This window comes from Trichosurus vulpecula, chromosome 8, assembly GCF_011100635.1.
Source record: "Trichosurus vulpecula isolate mTriVul1 chromosome 8, mTriVul1.pri, whole genome shotgun sequence".
In the NCBI taxonomy this organism is placed as follows: domain Eukaryota; kingdom Metazoa; phylum Chordata; class Mammalia; order Diprotodontia; family Phalangeridae; genus Trichosurus; species Trichosurus vulpecula.
The window spans coordinates 47,765,441-47,790,549 of NC_050580.1; the positions used below are offsets into that span (position 1 = coordinate 47,765,441).

Here is a 25,109-nt window from a genome sequence, read left to right on the forward strand (position 1 = left end):
TTAGGCTATTAAACCCTAAATTATTTCTTTCATAGTCTGGAAACTATATAATTTTTAAAATTGGTGACAGAATTTCCATCTCCCAACAAGAACATTAATCCTTCCCAACTAGATTCTAGAATGTCTTACCACATGGTCAAAAGAAGGGGATTTGGTTAACACTGGATTGGGAAAAAGCCACAGGGGGCAAAAATGAGAACCACAGGCATGTGTTAGATATACAGATTATCTTAATCATACTGAGTGAGCATTTTATGATTGGCCCAATTAATAAAGCTTCCTGACTCTGGCTAGTTCCAGACTCAGCCACATTTACAAAAAGGTTTTGATACTTTACGGCAGAGCCCGGTAATAATGTATTTATTATATCATTACAAAACATTGGTTGAACTAATCTTTGCACGTTATGCCTTATAAAACTGCATTAAGCCCAAATTATATTTAAATAAAATTGTACTAATCCATTTCTCTCAAATTTGTTGCAGAGACTGGGGTTTTTACTGCAGTGCTCTGGATTTGCTAGAGGATATTATTTCTATTATCTACTCTTAGAAGAATTTTTATGGCATTTTGTTTTCTATTTATCTGAGAAGTGCTTCTCATTAGCACTTGCACGGTAAGCTCCAGGCAGGTAAGGACTGTTTATATTTGTGGCCTAAGAAAAACCAGTAATCCTAGGGTGTTGCCTTTTTTTTTTTAAACTGGTATTGTGATTTCATTGGAATAGCAATATCTTTTGGTAAGTACACTCCCTCTCCTAAAACAGATGAGCACTTGCTCTACGACTTAAAGAGTCTTAAGAGTTGTCCAAGGCCACACAGCAACGCAACATGTGTCAGAGGTAGGACTTGAACCCAAGTGTTCCTTACTTGAGGCTCAGTTGTCTCTCCACTATGCCAAGGTTTGCCTCTCTGGAGTTCTTACTCTGCAAAATATAAGATCAAATCTTTTTAAAAGCCTAGCCAGTTTTAAATCATGGTTTAAGAAGGAGGATGGAACATTCTTATGAAGGAATTACAGAAGGTGCATTTAAAAAGTCTTTCCCAAGACTGCATAGGTCAGTAGCAGAGCTCAGGGTGCACCATTTAACTACTCCCTTACTCATCCCTCAGATGACACCGATGCTTTAGACAAGGAAGCATCAGTTGTTTATTGTCTATGGCATGGATCCCTCATCCTGTTGTTTATGCATCATGATTGATATATTCAACAATTACCACAGCTTAAAGATAATAGACACCACCTTGATATATCACCTGATATACCAGTCACTTTAAAAAAAACAATAACATATGTGGGTCATCTCTCTCTCTCTCTTTGTTTATGGCCAGAGTAGTTGTTAAGCTGGTTTACCTGGAATAGCAATAATAACTCACCATGAATCCAGGATGGAGTTCAAAAATAAGAACTGAATGAGGGGCCAGACGCTTATCTTTGAATGAGGCCCAAAGCCACTGTTCTTAACTACATACAATATGTAATAGTGGAAAAAGCATATTATTCTGTTAAAACACTGTAAAGTCAAGTAATTTCCTACTCTAGAAAACAGATGATAGTTCAATTATTTGGGGTAAATCTGTATGAATGAAGCCAAATGGCCAAACCTCCAAATTTAGTGAGTCTGATCTTCTACAGCTTCTCCTTTTGGTCACCATGCCAGTCACATGGTGCTAGGCTCACTTGTTGCACAGTATCAAGATAACAACTGCCAAATCAGACTTGCCAGATTTTTTCAGTCTGGCATCAGTCTGTAATATTAGTAATACACACACACAGAATTAGTTCAGCTCTGAGGCTCTAGTTCAGACTTGCCTGGAGGCAGGGAGATGGGTCACATAATGACCCCAGGATGTCTGCTTCAACACTTGGATGCTGTGAATTGCTTAAACTATTACAGGAGTAACTTTAAAAAAAATTTCCTCTTACTTCAAGCTTCCTATATCAAGGACACATAACAGTAAAAAAGATATCAAAGCCAGCTGGGCTTCTACCAAAGACAATCAGTTTCACAGTGCAGTTTAAACAGAAGGATAATTCAGGACTGATGCAGTCTAAGAAATCCTTTGCTGATCTCAGCAATGTCAATATCCAGAAATGAGTAAAGCAGAGAGTCCTGACAAGTTTCACACGTTTAAGCTGGCAAAATTTTCTTTCTTTTTCTCTTGGGCTGTCCAAGGTGTAGAAATAATTAGGTAAATAGTGGAGAGAAAAACATGGGGATGAACTTCCCAGTGCTGCTATTAAAATGGTTCCAATAAAGATGTGCCTCAGAATCACATTAACATATAACTCAATCAGGGACTACTTATTTCAACCGAGCTCCTTCATTTAATAGTTGACAAAAAACTAAAATCCAGAGAAGGGAAAAGATGACTCCCTTGGGTAACAAAAAATCAGGCCTCCGACACAAGTCTTCTGATTCCAGGGTGGGTGTTCTATTCAAAGTACAGCATATCCCAAGTTTTAGGGCAGTTTTAAGGACTTAAAACTTTTGAGACACTCTCTATTACACTGCCCCTAGTCCCACTCCAAACGTTTACAACGGAGACCAATTAGGGGGTCCTGGAGTTAGAATTGTAAAGGATCCTACAAATCTCCCATTTTTAACCCCTCCTGAAATTAAGACTGGGACGTGCGTGCCACGTCCCATGTTGATGCCTCAACAACTGAGCCCTGTCTTAGAACAAACTGATCTGCACAGACTGAATGGCTACCTTCTTCAGAGGTCGGCTTCAATGTCCCCTTCTACAAGAGGGGCCACCCTGACCCCCTTCTCCCCTCCCATGATCTCCTGTGCACAGTAGGCTTTTCTACGAGTGTTCACATCACGATCCTGCTGCAGACCGGGGGCTCCTCCGGGATGGGGCGCTTCTCCGTCCTCTCGGCATCCCAGGCGCCACGTGGAGGTGCCGTCAATGCTTGAATGTGAAATCCGACGAGGTCCCAGGCAGACATGGCAGGCAGAACCCGGCTCCCAGACTAGCAGAGTTGCCTTATTGGGCCTCTTCCGGGCCTGAGGCTTCTTTCAGACAAAGGGATGCTCCAAGGACCCTGGGACGGGGGAGGGGGAGAGGGGGCGCCCGCGGGGGCAGGCTGGGCCCAATCCCCGCCTCCGGGCCTGGATCGACATCCATTCATCCAGCCATCCGCCCGGGGTCTGGCGGGCCTGCTGCCGGATGAGTCACGCCACCCTCCTGTCCCAAGCAGCCCGGTCAGGTCGGGCCGGGCCGTCCGGGCCCCTGGAGATGCCTGGGCGGTCAGGAGGCAGGCTGTGGGCCGCTCTCCCTCCCTCCACTCGTGGGAGCCGAGGAGGAGGAATGGGTCGGGTAGGGCCCACATGATAACGGTTCTCGCCCTCCTGTCCCCCACTCCTCCCCCAGCGCCATGGAACCGCTCGCCGCGCCAACATGGCGGCGCCTCGAGGACGCTTTCCGCGCGCGCGCGCGTGCGCTCTCCACAGTCTGGGCGCGGAGATGTTAGACCGGAAGGAAGGTGAAGGGCCGCGGGGACGTCGGGGTTTCCGCAGGAGTCGCGCAGGGGCCACGGAGAAGGCGGTGAGCCGTCGCAGCACGTCTCCGGCCCGGGGAAGAAGGCGGGGCCGTGGTCGACGGGAAGAGGCGGGGCGCGCCTCCGGGGCGGGGCGAGGCGAGGCGGCGTGACGGGACGCGGTGACGTAGAGCGGCGCGGTGACGCACGCCCCTTTGTTGGCTCAGTAGCGGTAGCAGCGGCCGTGGCGGTGGAGCTGGGGGTTGTTTTCTCTCGGAGGCCGGAGCGGAGCCGTGTCTGACCGAGGCGAACGGGGCCCCCCTCCCTCCCCTCCCCCTCTCCTCCCCGCCGCCGCCGCCGCCGCCACCACCACCAGCACCGCCACCACCACCACCCACCCCCGGCCACCACCTCCCGCTGCTGCCGATCGGGCCCCCTGCGTCCGGCCGGGGAGGAGCCGCCGCCCGCGCCCGCCGGGGCCGGAGCCGGCCAGGCCCGGGCTCTCCCCCCACTCCCCGCCGCCCGCCCGCCACCCGCGCGCCATGGACTCGGACGAGGGCTACAACTACGAGTTCGACGAGGACGAGGAGTGCAGCGAGGAGGACAGCGGCGCCGAGGAGGAGGAGGACGACGACGACGAGGAGCCCGACGACGATAACCTGGACCTGGGCGAGGTGGAGCTGGTGGAGCCCGGGCTGGGCGTCGGGGGCGAGCGGGACGGGCTGCTGTGCGGGGAGACGGGCGGCGGGGGCGGCGGCAGCGCCCTGGGGCCCGGCGGGGGCGGCGGCGGGGGCGGCGGCGGGGGCGGCCCCGGGCACGAGCAGGAGGAGGACTACCGCTACGAGGTGCTCACGGCCGAGCAGATCCTGCAGCACATGGTGGAATGTATCCGGGAGGTCAACGAGGTCATCCAGGTGAGGCGGGCGGCGGCCAAGGCTGCCGGGGCTGGGGGTGGGGTGGGGGGCGCGGGGCTAGGCCGGGCCAGGCCCCGGCCACTTGTTGATCCGCGCCGGCCCTGCGGTTCTGGGGGGCCCAGGAGGAGAGGGCGGTGCTCGGGCGCCCCGCCATGGCGGAGGCCTCGGGCCGGCAGGGCAGGAAGAGCAGGGGCCGGGCCCCGGGGAGAGCGGCGAGAGGGAAGGGCCAGCCCCTTTCCAAGTTGGCCCGGACGGCCGGAGGGAGCTTAAGGAAGGCGACAACTTGAGAGAGCCGGGAGCCAACTTGGAGGCGGGGGTGCCGGGGCTGCCCGGAGTGGCGTGGCCGGACCGGGCCTCCCCGAGGGGAGCGGGGCCGCGGCAGGAACGCATCTGTTTACATCCTCGCAGGCCCCGCGTGGGGGAGGGGGCGGATGCCCGGGCTCCGCTTACCTGTGCGGCTCGTCCGGTCCCGCCGGGAGCGGTCGGGGGTCGGGCCGGCTCCGCTCCGCCTGTATTCTGGACCGGGGTCGTCCTCGGTGCTGCGGGGGGAGGGCCACAATTTAATACTGCACTGTGCACTATGGCTTTTTAAAAAGAGATATCCTGCGTTATTGTTTAGATTCAGACAATACTCCAATTGTAAGCTGAAAACCAAGGGGCAGATCCCTGCATCTGGACTTATTTTCCTGCTAACTTCTTTCTCGGTGGTGAGCTTTGTTCAGGCCGGTCACCACCTCCCTTTGAAGCCTCCTTTCCTGTGGGTCAGATTGTATTTTGAGCTTCAGGAAATGAAGGGAAGTTTCCATTTCCTTGGAAACATTCTTAACACTTGATAAGTTGAGGAAGAAGAGTATAACTGCAGCCTTGATTTAAATAGTTTTTTTTTTTAATCGCTTGGTGTATAGAAACTAAAGGAAATGTCTGAGCATCACTAAGCTTCCTGCTTTGCCAAGTTGCATGGTAAATTTTTTTTTCCTTGCTAAATATGCAGTGGTGGAAAACCCAGTAAGATCTTTCTGTTTTTCCTGTTTTGTATTAAATTGTAACATCTAATAATGACCGAAAACTTTGAAAACTGATTAAAACAATCAGTGACCACTGGACAGTGTCTCTAAAATCATAAAAAAAAGTGAATACAGCTTTAACTGGTAACACATTTTTAAACCTCGTTTTCATAGACGCACACAATATATATCTTATATTTGGAAAGGGTGAGACCATACTTTAAGTACCAGAAACCTCAAACTTTCCAGAGGCAGCTAACTGACTGCAATGGAAGCAGCACTGAATTTGGAGTCAGGACCTTGAATTTCTCAGCTTTAACTCCTCTATTTTACTACTTGTGTGACCCTCAAGTCTCTAAATCCTACGATCCATAACTTCGTTCTAAAAGGAAACAAATACAGAAATAATTTTCTGAACCATAACACTGTAATTAGCTTTTCTGAATTTGAAAAATACATCTTTTTGGCCCCTGTGAGTTGGATAGATTGTGGAATTGTTTTGTTTTTGTAACTTAGTTCTAGTTCATTTGTGTGGGGCTCAGAGCCCTTGGGGAGACATTTCATTCAGCAAGATTGTGTTGCTGAAGATGCAACGATATGAAAATGATACTTGTCTCTGCCCTCAAGAAGCTGATAAGTCAGCCAAATTTGATAATCAGATTCAGAGTTAGAATTTTTCAACTGTTGTTTAACCCTGCTTTGTTAAAATGACATTTCATAGAGCTTAAATCCCTACTCCATTTCTGATAGATTTGAATTACTTTGGCACTTCATAGGACCATATTGTCAGAGCTACCACTTAGCATATTCTCCAACACCAAGTGTTGAGTACCTACTGTTGGGTCAGGTACTGTATGAGACCAGAGAGGAAGATGGAAATAAAATGAGACTAGTCCTTTGCTGACAATGAACTTGGATTCTCAGTATGATGGGTCACTGACAGCACAAAAATGTGGCTCTTGCTGTTTAAATCTACTTTTAGATAGTTTTGGGAGACAAAATGAATTCATCTGATCCTCAGCATGAACAGGACCCACTTGAGCAGTAGTTGTTGGTCAGCCATTGAATGGCATGAAAATTTTCATGTCCATGCTACCATATTGGTTCAAATTTGAGTAGCACCCCCAAAAATGAAATACTTAGGAATAAGATGTTAAAGTAATAATGGCTAACATTTACTTGGTGAAATTATAAGACATTGTGAGGTTTTTATACAAACCGGATTGGGTGGTGTCATAAAAATACAGCCTGTGTTTTTACCAAAATGGTGAAGTAAGTTTAAGGCTTATTTTGGACGTTTCACTAATTTGAATATAAGACTTTATGTAGATGTTTAATTATTACTGTTGTCCAATAGTGAATTTATTTATCCTAGACCTTGTTTTTATAACTGACAATAATACTTAGCATCTGTATGGCACTTTAAGGTTTGCAAAGCACTTAACTCTTATTTCATCCTTAAAACAATCAGGGGAGGTAAGATGCTATTATTATTATCATCCCCATTTTACTGAGGCAGAGGTTAAGTGACTTGCTCAGGGACACTCCGCTAGCAAATGTATCAAACCAGGACCCTTGGTATGTGTGATTTTAAATGTTTGCTGGTGTAGCGTTTTGCATATAGGAAACTGAGAAAAACGTGACATCAGAAAATTAACGTTCAAGGTAAAAAATTATCCTAAATCAGATTATATGATTACCTCATCTTGTAGTTTGTAAAGCAACCACCTATCAACTAACCCTTCTCCCTTCCCACCTCTCCACCCCCCACAAATTTTCAAACAAAATCTTAGGACTCATTCAGCCATTTTTTTAAACATCTATTTTGAGGGCAAAAGATCACAAAACTAATAGCTAAATTGGTATTTGGCCTTGAACTTCAGTTGCAACTTTTTTTGTGGGGAGGGGATGATATTAAATGGTCATTTTTCCTGGCCTACAAACAAATTGTCACTAAGACATTTAGGTTCAGGAAACTTTGGTGTAGTGAAGCAGTGCAGTAGGACTGACCCAAGGCTGGGCTGCAGTTCTTCAATTGTGTTCTTCAGTGATCAGTTATCTTTATGCCCTTCTTGTCTGGCTGCATCAGTTACCTCTTTTAGCCTTGGAGCTTCTAAGTGGTCAAAGACAACCAGACTTGCTTTTTACACATATAAAGGTCTTTGGACTTTTTAAAAAATAATACCACCAAGGACTGCGTTAGTTTAATTTAAAGTTTCTCTGTATTGTAACTTCTAAGAGTCTCTATTTTTAATTAAACTGACATCACAGCTGCTGCTTGTCATTCTGTACTCTGTAATCTGAATATGAAAGTTAGGATTGTGGAATTCTGAGACAACCAAACACTAGCCCAGTGGGGCCCAAAACTTGAATAAAAATAAAGGACTATCATTTGTGCTATCTTTAGTGGATTGAAATATTGTTTTAATTTAAAAATATATTTTTACTGCAAATAGGAATTTAGCAGTAGCAGATTTTTCCTAATTGAAATTAACTTTTTTAACTATGTTGGTCATTTCACTATTTGTAGCAGGCTGTTTGCCATTGGACAAATTGCTAACATTGTTGCTGAAAATCTATTTCCTTAACCCCAAAGGTTATTATGTTTTGATAATCAGATACAAACTTATTTATTAATGTCTAACTTTTTTAAGGTAATTTTTTGGAGTTGAAAAGGGCATAAAACAGTTACTCTAAAGTACTAAATTTGAATGAAACAATAACAGATGTGGAAATTAAAGTTAATGTTAGTGAATCTTTCAAAGGATGGTGTAAACTTCCCTTGAAAAGTAAAATTGAAGTTATTAGTTATAGAAGTTAAACATTTGTAGAACGTTTGTCATCTCCATTGTTAACATTAGAAAATGCCAGTTTGCTGAGCATATTAAATTGAATTGAGCCATGTACAAAGTTAAAAGTAAATTAAACTTTAACTTAAAAAATACACTTTCAGAATTCCATTGGGAATTTCTTAGTAGTTACTGCTTTCAAGTACTTATCTCAACTAGTCTTTTCATACTCATAATTTTATTTGTAATATTAAGAATGGTATTTTCCGAAATTATTGTATAAAGTAAAAATAGCTTTTAAAAAATAAAAGTTGTGTGGCAGAAACAATCTTCAGATTGTTTTAACTTTTAGGAATACAGAGCAAGAAGGGAAGTTTGCTTGGTAGAGATGACTCAACAAAATTAAAATTGGGATTGCATGTTATTTTCAGGCAACAAAAGATCATGCATGCTATGAAAGGAAATCTGGGAATTTTATGATCTTGGTTTTAGGAGTCATGACCTCTTTTTCCAAGTAGAATTATGTTCATGTGTCTGTAAATCTCCTACACCATAGGTTCTAGTAACCATTGCTAAGGATTAAATGCATTAGCCACTACATTATTATATGATCCAATACTTTATTGGGGGATTAAGTGAACTAGAGCAAAAGTACATGGCCTAACACAAACATCCAACTCCAGGGTATAAAAATAAAAGGTCAAGGACTGACTTTCAAATAATGCTGGTTAAAGTACATGGGAGCACACAGGTTTATGTAGAAAAAAGACTTGTCCTTGTTGGCATGCACAGTAGGTATTCAGCAACAGCATGACTGTGAAATGGCAAACAGCTGCATAAACTTCATTCTTCGTTTATGTTTTGATACATTGTTCATCGTGTGTTGTGGGGGGACCAAAAGCAGAAGGATGATGAGAAAGTATCATTGGTGGAGAGTTGCTGGGAACTCTGGAAGGCTGATACTTCTGAGTGTCTTTGGCCTTTTAGAAAATTGTTACAACATACAAAATGTGTTTGCATAGCCTGTTACTTTATGGTCATGTGTTTTATACCTTTGCTATCTAAAAGTGTTTTACTTCAAAGAAGGAAGGTTAAATAAAGAGCCAAAACAAGTATTTGAGAAATGTTGCTTTCTAACCTCATCAGGCTTTACTGGGGGTGCCTTGCACTTACAGTTGGGAACCAGTGCAGGTGGGAAAGCACCACTAATAAAGTGAAATTAGCGGGGAAGCGAAGTTGGCTCACCTTACGGTGCTTTGGAAACATGTAATCACCTGAAGTTTTGTGAAGGGAATTAATCAAACAGTATTCTGGGTGTTGTGGGAGCTGGCAGGGAGGTTATGTTTACTTTGTTACATTTTTAAAACCTTAGACATCAGTAAATGGTGATCTGTGACCAAGTTCTAAGTGCTGTGCAATAAAATGAAGTAGGATCTGAGAAAAAGGAGGGAGACACTGGGGTGTGCCATATCAGAGTAATAGGGTTTACCTAGGGGTTAGGAGATTATTAGGGATCTCTGTTTGATATAATTGAGGATGGTAGTTTGACTTCCTAGGCCAGAGGGAAAGGTGAGAGAAGGTTGGACTAAAAAATGTGGGATTGGCTTTTGTTTCTTGTTTTAAAGTACCCTGATAATAGTGGAGGGAGTTTTTGGAGGAAGTACTGAAAGGATGAAGAGCTTATGGAGTCATTTCAGGTGGCTGTGCTGGTGGAGGGAACTTGGTTTGGATCCTTTTCCCTGGCTTATCCACAAATCATTTATTTTTGCCTTTGGAAAGCATTATACTGTGACTTAAAAGTAAATTTCCATCTTTGGGTTTTGCTGCCTAAGATTAAATTTAATTTGCAGCTGTAAACTGTGGGTTACTAGAGACCTGCCCAACCTTATTGTATTCTTCTGCTTGAATGCGTCCAGTTTAGTAACATGGGAAGCTTGTTCATTCATAAGGATGTCGATCCCACTGTTAGAAAGCCCTTTACACTAAGGCTTAACATTTCTCCCTATAACAGTATTTCTGTTTTTTTTTTTAACCTTTTTTGTCTTATGGACTCTTCTGGTAGTCTATGATACCTAAGGAAACCCTTGTCAGAATAATGCTTTTAAGTGCATAAAATAGGTAGGACAAGAAAGGAAACCAATTATATTGAAATACATTTATCAGAACTTTTTTTTTTAACCAGTTCATGCACTGTTGAATTAAGAACCCCTGGCTTAGAACCTTTCTTCATGGATCCTGGTTCTGCCCTCTGGACCTCCCAGCCCTGGACAGGGCAGGCCCTGGATTTGGCACCTGCATCTAAATCTTGATGGTGCAACCTCTGTGAATTTACCAAGTCATCTCCTCTTTCATGGCCTCAGTTTTCTAATCTGTAACATGAAAAGAAGGTTGAACTGAGTCTCTTCTCTAAATGTCTCCTTAAATCTTCTCCCCAGACCCAAGTCTTTCCCAAACCAGTCACCACACCATCTTGGCTCTCACTCCTCCCATTTGTTCAGTGTGCTTTTTAGCTGAAGGGCCCAGAACCGGGTGGCTTGCAAGAGAATACTATCGGACTAGTTGAGGCCAGCTAAAGACCTTTATTCCACCAAGGCATTGAAAAAGACGTTAACATGTGTTGGTTCTGAGAAAAATATAAACCCTGGCACCCAAATCGAGTGGCTCTGTAAAGTGATCAGGTGACAAGTTCTTTGAGCTAGATACATTTGTACAAACTAGTCAGTTCAGAAGTCATTTAGCCTGCCTGGTAAGTGTAGTACTAAACTTGGGAGACAGATTGACTCATCCCACCTCCAGTTCTTGACTCCCTTAACCTTTCTGAGATTAATGTGTGAAATGGCATATATACCTAAGAACCTACATTAATTGTGAAGCTCAAATGGCAACATTTAAGTTTTTTGAAAATCACTTTAATCAGTGTCAGTTATTATTCATGGTTGATCCAGAAGGAATGATTTATTGAAAAATGACAGGATTATATCTTTGGTATGCTGAAATAAGGTAGAGGATACCCCATTTTCCCGATGAGCTGGCCAAGATGCAATTCATATGTAATTGATCAGTCTTCCAGCTATTAGGTAAGATTTCTTACTTGAGTGGAAGTATAGAGATGGGCTTTCCTAGGACTTTGCTTTGGTCTGTTATTCATTCAGCCTTTGAATCTTAAACAGAAACAATATACAAGACTTTGTTAGGGCCTACACATGATGTCCCCGAAGTCTTAGCTGCAAGTTTCAGCTCTATAGTTTAATATTGTCAAGATAAAAACTGGAGCCACTGCCCTGCAAGGATATATATTTTGTATCAGCCAGCTTTGTGCCATCTGCACTGATAAATGTGCTTACTGTTTCTTCATCTAAGGATTGACAAATCCTTTCAGTTTTTGTTTGTTGTTTTGTTTGAAACAAGTTTTAATATTCTGTTGAGCTGCTGTCCCTCAAGTATCACCACACTATCAATAGGTGGCTACCTTGAGAAAAAAGGTATTGAGATCCCCATGAAGACCTCATATCAAATTTCTGTTTGGAGCCGAAACTTTCCTCTTTATTGTTGATCCAGGAGACCAACAGAGGATAGCTTTATGAAGTTTGTTTTTCCAGATATTAATTTGTAAATCCTGAGGCTTTGGTTCAACAAACCTGTTGTAAATTAAATTTTTTTTAATCAACAAAAAATCTGCCTTTTCTCCCTTCCTTCCCCTTCCCCACACCACATTGAGGAGGAAGAATAACAAAGTTCCTATTAGAAACATGTATAATCAAGATGGGAAAAATTGTCCCAGTGGCCATGCCCAACCTGCATGACTTCCTTCCCATCCCTCCCCACAAAGCCTCAGTCTACACTGATCACCTCTCAGGAGGTATGGGTATGTTGTTTCTTCATAAGGCCTCTAGAATTGTGTTTGGTTATTGTATTGCTTAGAGGATCTGTCTTTTAAAGTTGTCTTGACAGTGTTGGTATGATTGTATATGTTTTCCTGGTTCTCACTTCACTCAGAATCAGTTCACGTAAGTCTTCCCTAAAACTTCATTTTACAACACAACATTCCCTTTCATTTAACATAATTTGTTCAGCTATTCTCTGATGGACACCAGTGCAAAAAGGGCTCAGCAAACATTAAGTAAACATTTAATGTGTGCGGGCAACCACTGTTGGGCATTAAACATCTCGAAGTTAATTTTTCACATAAGTCAGTTGTGGTCAGGAATTAAGCTTTGTTTCTTTAAAATGCTGTTCTTATGTGCTGATGAAGCTACTGAAGGTTCTAATCCTCTAGTAAGCTTTGCCTACCAAAGACTGCCATAAAAAGTGTTTGGCTTTCGTGGAGGCATCCTGTTGAACTTGTTGGCTGTTTCTGGCACTTTGGCACCTTAGTTTAACTCCACCTCATCTTTACTGAACAGCCTCTCTTCCCTTACCCTAAGAGATGCCATAGGCTCCTTGTTCTACTGCTTCTATGACCTCTCCTTTCCCATATTTCACTGACTCCTTATCTTTTTCTCAGTCTAATGTTGGAGGTCCCAAGTATGTGTCCTTGGTACTCTTTGCATACTTTTTCTTTGATGGGAACTCTTATAGTTCCCATATAGGACTCTCTGAAAATGATTCCCAAGTCTCTATTCTAGTCTTGGCTTCTCTTCTGAGCTCACTTCCAACTCCCATATAAAGACATCTCCACCTGAGTGACACAGGAGGACCTCAACCTAAGCAAGTCTAAAACTAAGCATCTTTCTACCGTAAACCATCATCTCTTTCTGATTTCCACTTTTACCTGGTCAGATATCACAAAGAATGTGCCAACTCTATCTCTTTAACATTCTCCTGCCTGGACTATTATTTAGCCTTTTAATAGATCTTCTGGCCACCAATCAATGTCAGAATAATCTTTTAAGCAGAAAAATACGGTTGTTACTCTTACTAATTTTGTGACTTCCTAATGCTTTGCAAGTAAAATCAAATTCCTTTGCCTGGCATTCATTCATAACTCTTCTCCACAATCTGGCACAATCTCAACCTACTTTTCCAGTGTATCTCAGTTACTCCTTATTCTGCGCCCCCACTATCCCCTCCCAAAAAAAAATCCTGTAGGTTGTTTTGCTGCACCTTGAGGCTGGTCCCTACCTAGAAAGCTCCTCTTGCCCTTTTGTTATTAAATCTAACCTTCCTTTAAAATCCAATCCAAATGCGAACTCCTTTATGAAGCTGCCTTCTGTGGTTCTCTTCTCTTACCTCAATTCATTTCTCCCTACTGTGATAACTAACTTAGATACCATCACCACAGGCCTAATAAAGGTTTGAGGCACTTTATTTTGTAATGCTCACTTAAGTTATTGAGTAATGTGTTGAAATCTTATTTATGTGCTTAGATTGCAATTACCTATGGCCAATCTAAACATGATCTCTGCACTTAGTACCTAGCACAGTGCTTTGTGTTACAGAGTAGGCCCTTTAACAACCACAGAACTTGTAACTATGGTTGTTTTAAATGTATAACATGTATCCCTAAATTTGAACCCACCCTGGTGTGTCATTAGACACTAGAGGGAGAACTGCCATTCATCTTAATGTGTGAGAGATAAGATATCTGGTAGCTCTGGCTTCTTCATACTTTTTTTTAGAAACATGGAATATCTCTTCTGCCCCCCCCCCCCCCCATGCTTGCTTATAGCCAAAGCGTAATTTGAACATCTTAGGTGTTGGAAAAGGACATGAGATTGTAGAGTCAAACCTCTTCCTAAATACAACATAACTAACATGTCCTTTTAGCCACTGACATTCCATTTGGGGACAGCTATAATTGTTCTTTGTAGCATTAAGACAGACTCTGCCTCCCTTTAAAAGTCTGCTCAATTTGTTCTTCTGTTTTCTGGCCCAGAGATACCAAATTCAGTGTGCAAGTCTGCAATTCCAAGTGTGGCCCGAACCATATTAAAATGTAATTGGGAAATGTTTAACAAAAATGCCATATGATGTAGATAATGTTCATTTGTATTTCTGAATCAGCTGGGATCTACTTATTTGAATTTGACATGACTGTTTTGGCCTATATAGAACAAATTTTTTTCCTCGTATGTGACAGTTACTTGAATAGCTGTATTGGCCCTCCTTGCTCTCCTGCATTTCATTCTATCTTCATCATAAATATATTCCCAGTTCCTTGGAATTTCACTGGACATTCATTCCACCCCATGAACAAAACCTAATCCAGCTACCCTGTCAACTGGCCCAGTTTTTAGCATAAGAATGAAAACTGCCTCTGCCCTCAGGGAACTTGCTTTCTAAGGGAAGGGTACCACGTGTTTTTCTGTTGACTTTCTTTTGACAAACTTTTATTTATTATTTGTAGCTTTCTTGTAATGTATGTGTTCCTGACTTCTTCATTGTCCTTTGAGTAATTCTCAAGTTCAGTTTTTTTTTTGGAGATTGTTGGTCCAGGATTTGCATTATTTTAAAAAAAAAAATTGGTATCTGTTTCAGAGAGGAGCATGGGGTCCTCAAGAGAACTAAGTAGTTTCCCCAAAGACGGTCTTGCCCACTTTTCTCCTGTTTAACTCTTGGCCCAACTCAGCCCATTTATAGTTTCTCTCCAAGACACACAGAAGTGAAAAAAGCTCTAGAGAGTATGCCACAGTCTGGGCAATACGCTTTCATCACCAACTTGGGCTTTCTTGTGTAGAAGAGCCAACTTCTTTGGAGTGATTATAAAGTTCATTTAGGAGATTCTGCAGTATTTGGGGGCTTGAATCCACAAACAGGAACATCTGGAAGACCTTAGGGAATCCTTGCTCTTCAACTGGGACTCCACATTGGACCTCTGTGACAGAGGCTAGCATATTTGGCAAGCGTGTATCTTTGTTTTATGCCTGCATCATTATTAATGATCAGAAGGGTCATAGAACAACGTTATTATCTCGTTTGAGGAATCTTATAAGATACCTTGTTGGAAATAAACCTCTTTTGGAAATGGAGATATTTCGTTCTAGTAAATCAATTTTTATAGTTAAACAATAAAGGCATAGTAGTTTTTTCTATTCTACTTCCTTTGGTCAATTGTGTGATTATTAAGATATGGTTTGTGGAATGTTCCCTTCTAACAATTTTTTTTATAGCTTGAAAGTAGACATCGATTGGATAATTATAGATGTTCTTAGTCATCTTTTAAAACACATATCGAGGCAGCTAGGTGGCACAGTGAGTAGAGCACCAGCCCTGGAGTCAGGAGGACCTGAGTTCAAATGCGGCCTCAGACACGTGACACACTTCCTAGCTGTGTGACCTTGGGCAAGTCACTTAACCCCAATTGCCCTGCCCCCCCCCCAAAAAAAACCATGTATCTATATATAGTGGTCTGAGATACTTTTAGTTATCTTCACCTAGGTACATTGAGAAAAATTGATAACAATAACTTTAAAATTGTCCCTACAGGGTTATGGGAGGGTGGCATTATGATAGTTGGTGCATTGATGGCAGAGCTGTTGAATCAACCCAACAGTTTTGGAAAGTAATTTGCGAATACGCAACTAAAGTAAACAAAATGTCCATACCCTTTGATCCAGAGATTCCGCTACTAGCCTTATACACCAAGGAGATCACTGATAGAAAATCCAGTTATACCTCAAAATATTTATAGAAGCACTTTTTATGACAGCAAAGAATTGGAAACAAAGTGATGTCCAACTAGAAACTAGTGGTACATGAATGTGATGGAATATTACTGTGCTGTAAGGCATGACGAATGCTATCAATACAGAAAAGCACCTAAGATTTACATGATCTGATGCAAAGTGAACAGCTAAGAAAAACAACATACACACAATGATTACAGCATAACTACAAAACAATTGAGTGAATTTTTAGATTATTATAGTGCATTGGTTGGTTTTACTGATTTTTCTTTTCTTCAAGTATTTGTTATTATGAGATGGTTCTCTGGGAGGGGGTAAGGAGAGGAATACTGGCTAAAATTCTGATGGTTTTTAAAAAGCAAAAGATAACAATAAAAATTTTATTTTAAAAAGATTGTCCATTCCAGCATGGGTCTTCTCTGTGTGGTTTCATTCAGCAATTTTTCTTCACTACTGTTTCTACATCCTCAAGGACAGGGATTCCTGGGGTTCATGGATAGATTTCAAAAAGACTTAAATTTTTTTAAATTTCAGTATAATTAATTTCTTTCACAAGGATATGTTTTGTGCATTTAAAGAATGTTCTGAGAAGGTATCCGTGTTTCACCAGGTGGCTAAGGGGGGGGGGGTCTAGTATCACAGACAGAAATTAAGACCACCTGCTCTAGAAGCACATTCCCAGAGCACCCAGATGTGACTACACTCAAAAAGCTAGTCATCTATGCAAGACCAGGACTAGGAGAGAGAAATCAAAGAAGAGGAAAAGGGTCCATATGTACAAAAGTAGTTATGGCTGCTCTTTTTGTGAAAGCAAAGAAGTGGGAACAGAGGAGGTATCATTTAATTAGAAAATGGCTGAACGAGATATAGTACGTGAATATGATGCAATACTACTGTACTTTAAGAAACAATGAAGAGCATGGTTTCAGAGAAACCTGGGAAGACATGTATGAACTGATTCAAAATCAAGTGAGCTGAACCCAGGAGACCATTTTCTACAATAACAGCAATACAATTTTGAAAGACTTGAAAACTGATCAACGTAATGATGAACCACAGTTCCAAAGGACTGATGAAACATGCTATCCACCTCAAGATACAGAGCCAATGGACTTGGAGTACAGATGGAAGCATTTTTTTTTCTTTCTTGCCTTCTCAATGAGAGGGAGAGAATTTGGAACTAAAAAGAAAATTGAATAAAGAAAAAAAAATTTTAAAATTAAGTGTAGTGACTTCATTAACTTTGAGAGTTAGAAAGTTCATTATAGAAATTCCTGAAGATCTTTTCCAATTTTCTGTTACTACTAGTTTCGTCTTTAAATGACTTCTGGATAACTTTGTTTCCTCCTTTATGTGGTGATCATACTCTTCTACCATCATTCTGAACAGTTTTCCAAACTGGTCTTGCCCTTGACTGTCTTATCTCTCCACTTATAAAATAGGACAAGCATTTCAATTAAAGTCATTTTTAGGCTCATTTTCATTGCTCGACAAATGATTTACATCATTCAAGTTCTTGCCTTCTGTTTGCTATTTTTCATCATCAATAATTTGTTAGTTTAGAATTGTTAAAATTGTATGCCATCTTTTTTCTCATTTTTATTCTTCTAGCTTTGCATTCATTTTGATCTTTGTCTCTACACAGCTGATTGAAAAATCTAAAGGGTTTTTTTCTGTTAAAATATCAGTTTCATTTTTTGGTGGTCCTTAGTTCTTTCCACGTTTGAGGCTTTCATGTAGTCATGAAACTTGTGTAATCCTCACATTAAAAAAAAAAACTTCTTGCTACTGACTCGTGTGTGTTTGTGGTGTGTGTGTGTGTGTAAATTGCTGTCCTCCCCTTTTGCCCAGTTCTGCATTTCATGCTCTTCATGAGGAGGGTCCCAACAGATAATATCTGGTTAAGTGCTAAGGGAATTAACAAGTCCTTGCCCTCAAGTTTATTATAATATCCTAGTAAAAGGTAAAATACATAATTTTAATAGAAGAAGGGGTGTCAAGTGCATGAAAATACCAAGTAATTAGTTCAGAGGGTGGAGTAAGTCCTCATTCTGGCTAGGGAAATCAAAGAATGTTTCATATTGTAGCAGTTGCCCTTTGAACTGGTCCTTGAACAAGATATGTAGGTTGCCAATAGATAAATCTTGGGAAGGGCAAGTTTTCCCAGATTTGGGGGGAATGCAGAGCAGATTCAGGCAATTGCAAGTACCTAGTTCAGTCTGAAGTATGGGAAAAGGGAGAAATACGGTGCCAAATTCCGGAGGGATTTCAGTGCCAAGTTAATAATTGTTACACCACAAGAAAGTGTCAGGTGGAAAATGAATCTAGATCTCCTCTGATTCCCATGTCCAAAGCATTTTTGACCATATCATATTGTCACTTGGGGAATTTATTAGGCAGGTAGTAGGGAGCTGTTGAAGATTTTGAGCAGGCAAAGGAATTACAACAGTGAATGAGAAGATTTTGTTATGTACTTACTAAGCACCTACTATGTGCCAGTGCATACTGGGGTTACAAATACAGAGTGTGAAACAGTCTGTGTTGAAGATGAATTTGAAGAAGGAAAGTTAGTAGAAAAGAAAGATGGTTTTCAGGATGACTGAAAGCATATTCTCATGCCGCCATCTTGCATTTTGTGACCTATGATATAAAAAGTCCTTTGTTGGGAGGAATTATTTCTGAATTTCTTTGACTTTGGCATGCAGCTGTCAGTCATTGTCTGTTTTTCATCTGCATGTCTTGATTGACGCAGGCTTTTGTAACCTCCTGTCCAGGTCACAAGAAGCAGGCAAGATGTTGATAGTGTGTTGCTCAATTAATTTTTTTGGTTTCTGAGTTTTCATCTGACGTGGCATTGTTGCATAACAGTACTGATTGATACCTCTCTGATTAATGACATCTAGAAGCATTGTTACGTACAGTTTGGGTTCTTTGTCCCAATAGGATTTTAGAGGGGCCTTTCAGCTTCATGTATTTTTTTTTCACTTTTTTGATGGTATATGTATGGTTTTTGTACTGAAAATCAAGCAAACTAGAAATAGCACCACTGATCATTGTTGAAGTAGTATGAATCTTCTAATACCCATCACTTAATGATATCAGCAAAATGCCACTATTTGGATCTTGAGTTTATCTATGTTTGATATCCATTATACAAGTAATGTTTTAGTTTTAGTAATTTAATAACAAGTAATGATGGAGGAGTTTGTTAAGCAGGGATAAATTTTTATTTGTCTTCCATTCTCGTGCTCCATTATATTTTTGTATCACCACTTTGCAACTCTCTGACACTTTTCGTCAAATGTTGGCAACCACTACAGAAATTTGTCAAGATTCTTGTGAAATCTTTTCTACTTTATTGTTTCTTCTGATGGGTATAATAAGATTGTTTGCCAATTAGATGACTCCAAAAATTAAAAATAAAAACGTTCTATACTACCTAGGTAGAAGGGGGGAAAAGGCAAAGAAGTAAAGGGAAGGAAGTCACCTGTCCTGTGCTGCAGAAGAAATCAAATCATATTATGGCACAGCTCTCCAAGAAATTAGTTGTCTTTACCTAATAAAGACAAAACTTGGAAATTTTAAGAATGAATTTGATATTCCTGATTTTATGTAAAAGTAGCATGCGCGTGCGTGCGTGTGTGTGTATGACTGTAGTAGGGACTTAAGGGGGGAAAGTAAAATGAAGTATTCTTAGGAATACATATTCCTAAGAAATAAAAATATACAGTACCAGGAACAGATAGTGGGGAGGGAGTAGTAAACTAGCCTCTTGACACATTAAGTGAGGCAGATACCTGTCTAGCCCTCTTTCATGGTGGGAGCAATGCCATTGAAAATCCACTTTTGAGTGGCAGCATTTAAGAATCATTGAGATAAAAATTTAGTGCTCGTCTAGAAAGATGCACATCCACCACGGGACACATGCCTGGCCTTCACAACTGATAGAAGCTATAGTAACCAAAGGAATTTTTTCCTGTTACTGAAGCATTCACATCTACGTGAAACTAAGAATAACTAGATGACGGGAAACACATTTTTGGCCGTACCTGCAGATTTCCTATGAAAAGCAGGCATTTTCTTCACCTGAAAATGATCGATTCTGCTTCAAATTCACTTTGATCTGGTAAGCTTTTAAGACCACTGGATTATTCGATGCATTGTTCTTCTAGAAAAACTACTGAAACATGGATAGAAATTGATATGCCTGCCAGAAGAATAAAGGACAGAAATCTTTTCTGTGTGATAAGAATTTTAATATAACAAATTCTCAAGTCATAGGAAAGTGGTCATTTAGATAGGATTTAGTTTTTATTTTACTTTGCTTTTATAAATCTTTGCTTCATACATAATACAAAGTAGCAATATTAAAAGAAATTCCAGGAGGGATGCTTAAGATACTGTTTTCAAACACCTTCAGTACCTTAGAATCCATTTATAGTAAACTCATTATCCATCATGCTGTGTAATTAACTGGAACTTTCTGTTAACCAGCCCAATGATTGATGGCACTGCAAGATCCTGAAGTGCCTTCTGAATCATCAGAGAAAAATGAAGTTATCTTCAATATAGCTTTAGTGTAAGTATTTTGTTGCATACTTTTTGAACATTGGCAATCCACATATGGTGTAGAGGCTAACTGTTAAACAAAAAATTTAACTTGAACAAATACTTTGCTAACCATGCTGGATAAGAGTTTACATATAAACAATTGGTGTGCAAATTATAAGTCAATATAAAATAGGACATTGTTTGCAAAGATACATAAAGAAGTAAAATTTAAGATATGACCAATTAGGGAAGAATCAGAGCTGTAGACTATGGAAAGCGATGTAGGTTTTCTAGGTATAGAATACCAGAGAATGATGCCGCACATTCATAGGGGTCAGAAATTTGTGGAGTAATTTTGGACCTTTAAAGTCAACCAGAAAAGGATTCCTTTTCACTGGATACTAATGGGATAGGTGGATCACTGGGTCTGAGAACCCTGTGGCATGAGATGTGAAATACCTAAGCAAGAAAGAATTATGTTAAGCTATGCCAGGCTGTATTCTAGACAAAGCTCTATCTACCTTCCTGCATCTGTGTATAGTTGATCATACTAAAATAGACTTTTCACAAAGCAGCTGAATTAAATGTACTGTTTGTGCTACAGTACTAATCAGGAGTTTAGGGATAGACTGCAGTCTTTCTCTTTGGAAAAACCGTTATGACAACCCAGTGAGTGGTATTAGAAGTGACCAGAAGTTAACGTGAGCAGCTTTTTGAAAGGTAGTCTAGATGCTGATTTTACAACTTTTTTTGCAACATAGTACTCATCTGAGTAAAATTCATCTCTTAGAAGAAGTAGCTTTCACATTGTCAAATATACAAGACCTTCATAGATAGAACTACAGAGATTTTATTGAATATTAACATCAAGTAAAATGTTTTAACCTTAGACCTTAGTTCTCCAGAATTGTACTATGATATCCTGGGAAATGTTCTTATATTCTAAACCTTCAGCTCCTCACAGACAGTACATGAACTTGGAATACATATTCCAAAGCCACCTTTGTCACTGCAAGTATTGGGACAGACTGGTCTAGCTAACCACATTGCATACATAAATAAAATAGATGAAAAGCACATTACCCACAATTGTCATGCATTTTGGTAGGAAATTACTGAGTTTCATCACTATTAATCCTATAGGATATTGAGCTGAATGAAACATTGGAATTTGCATTAGGTTTTCAATGAATCCAGAATTGCAAAAATCTTATATTTTAGTAGCATTTCTTCCTATATTTGTCATGTGGTTATAAATTATGGAACATCACTATCTCGGTGTTGAAATTAACCTAAAGGGGCAACAGATAGATGAATTGTGGACATAAATAGACTGTAAAATATGTTACCAATAATGTATATTCAAGAAGTGCTTAAGAACATTATCAGGTCTATATATGTTACTGAAAAGTGAGCCATATAGTGAAAACTATAAGACAGTAAATGGACAACTCAATTCAGCACATGTGTTGTTTCTCTAGGCCTCTTCTTCACATTGAGTAGATACTCTGGTGGATTTATGTGAGAAGTTGGCAAAAATAACAAGATGGGGTATATAGATAGTTGCTTGAGTACCAGTGGATGAAGTAGCTCAGAGCACTATTAAGTTGACATAACATTTGAATTAAGCAGATACGCTTCCATATGAATCTAGGTTCAACTAATCCCCTTGCCCGCCTTCTCCTTGGAGCTAGTATATGATGCTTCACTTTTTGTCTGGGTAACCTGTCCTAGGTTAGCTCAAAGGCTGAGATAAGCCACATACAATATGATATTATTTTAGTCATAATAAAAGGTTGTGAAAGTCCCAACAAGATCCCATGAGGCTTTGTGTTAAAGAGAGCAAATTCTGTGGAGGCAGAACAGCATTCTGTTACTAGAACTTGGGTTTCTTGTCAAATTCTTCCACTCCCCCAATTCATTTCTCTCTTTGCCTTCCTCCCCATTACCAATTCCTCCATCTAATTCAGATTCTCACTACTTCTTGCCCAGATTATTTCATTGGTTTCCTAACCTATCCTAGTACTTTTCTTTCCTTAGATCCACTACTTACTGTCAGATTAAGCCTCTTTAGCACAGCTCTTAGCTTCTACTAAAATTTCATTAGTGGCTTCCCCATTCTGAACTTGGCCTGACATACAAACCCCCCAGTACTCTGGCACAACCTGCCTTTCAGCTTTATCTCCATTACATGTACCTCTAGACTGTTCATTGTTTGTCTCAGCCATGTTTTGGAAGTACACTTGGCCTGAGTCTCCAAAGATAAAAGATCATTAGATTTTTAAACTTTTTTTATTCTGACCTTAAAATGTACATTTCTGAATATACAGCAGAACACAAAAAGAGGCTTGTCTAAGAAACCATGAATATCCATTTCATACCATTTGCTTTTTTTAAAGTGATAAATTCCACACTCTACTTTCAACACTTTCCTATTTGTTTTATGCTTCTTTCTGAACTTAGGTATATTTTAAAAAATGTTTCAATGACTCTCTTTTGAGATTCATTACTACTGTTGTCCTTCCCCAATTTTCTTTTTTTTTGAGGGGCGGGGGAGGGTGTCCCTTGTAACAAGTTTAGTTAAAACAAATCCACATTGTAGCCATGTCCAAAAGTGTACATAATGTCTCTTTCTCAGGAGGAGGGTAACATGTTTCATCATAGATCCTCTGGACATAAGAGTTAAACGAGCGTTGCTTTGATTATAGTTCTTAAGTATTTGGGGACTTTTTCTTTACAGTGTTGTCCTTTAAATTCTTCTCTGAGATCTTCTTGCTTACCACCTGCATCACTTCTTCCCAGTATTCTCTGAAATCTTTCATCATTTCTTATAGTGCAGTATATTCATGTGCTGCAATTTGTCAATTCCCATTTCAGAATCAGGAAACTTCTTTCTATTATTTTCTTCCTTGTATTATCCTCCCTATAAACTCTGCCTCATTCTCTGATCCCTGCCCGTTTCCCTGTTGAGTTTGATGACCATCTGCCTGCACCAAACTCGGTGGGTGGGTGGGTGTGTGGGGGTGTGTATGTAAACCCCCTTTTATCTAGTGCAGTCAGATTGCTGGAATCCTTCCCCCAAACTCCTCTTAATTCTAGTGCCTTCCCTCTGTTTATTGTTTTCTATTTATCTTGTATGTGACTTGTTTTGTATGTGTTTGCTTAAATGTTGTCTTCACAAGTACTGTAAGGTCCTTAAGGGCAGGGACTGTCTTTTTCCTCTTTATATCCTCAAAACTAAGCAGAGCTCTTGGCACATAGTAGGTGCTTAATAAATGTATGTTGGTTGATTTGAATAGGAGTAAACTTTATCTGCTTGTTCCCTGTATTCCTTTCTCTGTTTGGTACGTTCTTTTTCTCACGTCCCAATTAGGGAATGAATAAGGTCCACTTTGTTCATCTCTTCTGCAGTAACATGTTTCTCTTTTTGCCCTCTCTTCTTTCTAATTCCCTTCTTTAAACCCTCAGAATAAATCAGTGTACCTCCAGATCCACTGTTTCTCTCGTTTTATTTTCTCAGTACCTTTTGAAGACGTTAAGGTTCTAAAGGAGTACTTATTTTTAGAATATTAGTGTCGCATCATCGTACAGACCGCTGTAATTGTTTAATCAAACAAGTTGACTCTGCTAGGTGTCTTTGAATCCTTGTTTGTATTCCAATGTTCCTAATCCAGCTCTAGTATTTTCGTCAGAAATACTTGAAAATCTTTTTTCCATTAAAGTGATACTTTTGCTGGGTAAGTTGTTACATGCTTATAAAACCCCCTACTATCTGTTTGTCTTTTAGAATACCGTATTCCAAGGTGTCTGCTCAGCTTTTGTAGAATCTGGGTTTCCTATTATCCTGGCTATAGTTCCTTGATATTTTAACTGCTTCTTCCTGAATACTTGTATCTTTTCTTTTGACATGGGAGCTTCAAATTTTAGCTCTGACATTCCTGTTTGCTCTTTGGGTTTCCTCCAGGAGGTAGCTGGTAGATTCTATTTTCACCATGCCTTCAGGTTCTAATAGGTCTGGGCAGTTTTCATTTGTGATTTTCTGAAATTGTCTAGGTTGAGTTGATAATTATCTTTCCTTGACCTATTTTGTAAGACAGCTACTTTATATATCAGGTATCTTGCATTTCTTTTTTTTTCTTTTTTGCTGTATTTTGATTTTGTTCTAAAATTTCTTGCTTTTTCATGGAGTTGATTTTTGTTTGGTCTGTTATAATTTTCAAGGCCAATTTCTGTTCTAAGTTATTTATTCTTCCGGTTCCTTAAGAGCTTTTATTTCATTTTCCTCTAGCTTCATCTTACAGGAATTCATGTAGTCCTGTAGAAAATGCATTTTCTGTCTTTGAAGCCCTGCTGTGTAGTGTTAAAGCATTATTCTTGTAGGTCGTTAGATCTGTAATAACTTTTTATAGTTTTCATTTTTTTCACTGGTTTACTCATTTCTCCAGTCTTGGTTCTTGAACTGGGGCTTTGTGCCAGGGCTAGGCTCAGTCTCCTGCTGGTCTTTTGGATTAAGTGATCTGTCCTGCTTGGGCTTGTCCAGGGCACCTGGATCCTTGCACTGAAGCGCTAAGGAGGACCTTCCTCTCCCCCTCCTTTGGATGTTTAGGTTCAGCATGCCAGGGACCTCTGTGGTATTTTAGGACTGAGTGCTAAGGAACTCTCTGTCTGACTCTGCAGTTCTGGAGTGGGAATCACTTACTGTAGTGTTTCTTATTGAATTTCTTGATCAATATTCTGGTT

At 40.4% G+C, this 25,109-nt stretch overlaps 1 protein-coding gene across 1 annotated transcript in view; it reads left to right on the plus strand.

The window, feature by feature from the left end:
* Positions 1–3,947: 3,947 nt before the first annotated feature.
* Positions 3,948–25,109, plus strand: part of ARIH1 (ariadne RBR E3 ubiquitin protein ligase 1) — an 81,807-nt gene continuing 60,645 nt past the window's right edge. The window contains exon 1 of the mRNA XM_036769630.1: positions 3,948–4,400. Coding sequence (XP_036625525.1) covers positions 4,029–4,400 — 372 coding nt within the window. The 5' untranslated portion in view covers positions 3,948–4,028. The remainder of the gene's footprint in view (positions 4,401–25,109) is intronic.